The 1,356-nt window shown below is 52.0% G+C and overlaps 1 protein-coding gene across 1 annotated transcript in view; it reads right to left on the bottom strand.

Moving 5' to 3' along the window:
- Positions 1-258, bottom strand: part of Ttll11 (tubulin tyrosine ligase like 11) — a 244,069-nt gene extending 243,811 nt beyond the window's left edge. Inside the window, exon 1 of the mRNA XM_026778629.1 lies at positions 4-258. Coding sequence (XP_026634430.1) covers positions 4-225 — 222 coding nt within the window. The 5' untranslated portion in view covers positions 226-258. The remainder of the gene's footprint in view (positions 1-3) is intronic.
- Positions 259-1,356: the final 1,098 nt, after the last annotated feature.

Raw genomic sequence — 1,356 nt, 5'->3', positions numbered from 1 at the left:
CGCCGCCGCTCCGCTGCCCCGGCCCGCGACCAAACTGCCGCCGCCGCCGCCACCACGCGCTCCCCGCCTGAGCCCGTTGCCATGATCGTTCAGGCTCCGGTTGACAGGGATAGTCGCCGCCTCGGGACGGGGCCCGGAAAGGGACAATCGCTTGCCGATGCACCGCGACCTCACAAGAGAGCGCGCCCACGTGACCAGTCCTGTCACAGAGGCGGCGGCGGCCATCTTGGAAGAGGGCAGCGAGCCGCTCAGGCCCTTCACCGCGGACCTCGCTAAGTTGCTGAGCGCCCAGAAGCTGTCCAGCTGATAGCGAGGTTGAGGGTAAAAGGTGTTGAGCTCCAGTTCGGCTCCCGAGCCTGGAAGGAGGAGGACTTTGTGAGGAGCGATATGTTTTGCAAACACAAGACTCAGTTTCCCTAGCCTTACACTCTCTGGGTAGTTCCAGACCATCCCGCCACTCATCCCTATTCTGTGAGCGCCAGACTGAGAGGGGAGACCACCTTTGTTGGCTTTCAGGTATCTCCCACGGGATAGAGAAGCCCTGAAGATTTCCATATGCGCAGGAGACAGCAACAATTTTTTGTTTGTTTTTGTTTTTCGAGACAGTGTTTCTCGGTAGCTTTGGAGCCTGTCCTGGAACTAGCTCTTATAGACCAGGCTGGCCTCGAACTCACAGAAATCCACCTGATCTTGCCTCCCCAAGTGCTGGGATTAAAGGCGTGCGCCCGGCAGCAACAATTTTTTTATAGTAAAATTGTGTATGTGTGTGTGTGTATACACATATGTGTGTGTATATAAATATTACCATTTTTACTTTTTTCATTTGTTATTTTATGTGGATAAGTGTTTGCCTGCATGTATGTATGTGTCCTACGTGTGCACCGGCTGCCCTAGGAGGCCAGAAGAGGGCATCAGATTCCCTGAAACCGTAGTTAAAGTTTTGGGTTACCATGTGGTGCTAATCGAGGCCAGGTCCTCTGGAAAGGCCTCCAAGTGCTCTTCCCCTCTGAGCCATGTCTCCAGGCCTCGTTTTAACTATTTTTAATACGCAGTCTGGTGGTAGGCATTACTTTCAGATTGCTGTGTGTACCATCACTACGGCAGATCTCTAGAACTTTCCATATTGAAAGCATACCCATGAACTAACTCCTGGGTTGTTTGCTCCACCCCCAAGCCTGGATACGGCAGTTCCACTTCCGCCCTGAAGAATCTAACCACTGGGCCCTCTTGTGTTAGTCTTGTTTGGCCCTTGAGGTCTTCACGTCATAGCAGGTGTCAGAGTTTCCCTCTACCTTAAAACTTACAAATGCTGTGTGTACAGACATAGTATTTTCCATATGCCTATCTAAGCGTTTT

The sequence above is a fragment of the Microtus ochrogaster genome, chromosome 4 (assembly GCF_000317375.1).
Source record: "Microtus ochrogaster isolate Prairie Vole_2 chromosome 4, MicOch1.0, whole genome shotgun sequence".
NCBI classification, from domain to species: Eukaryota; Metazoa; Chordata; class Mammalia; order Rodentia; family Cricetidae; genus Microtus; species Microtus ochrogaster.
The sequence above is the reverse complement of the archived record's forward strand: the minus strand, read 5'-3'. Positions and strand labels throughout refer to the sequence as shown.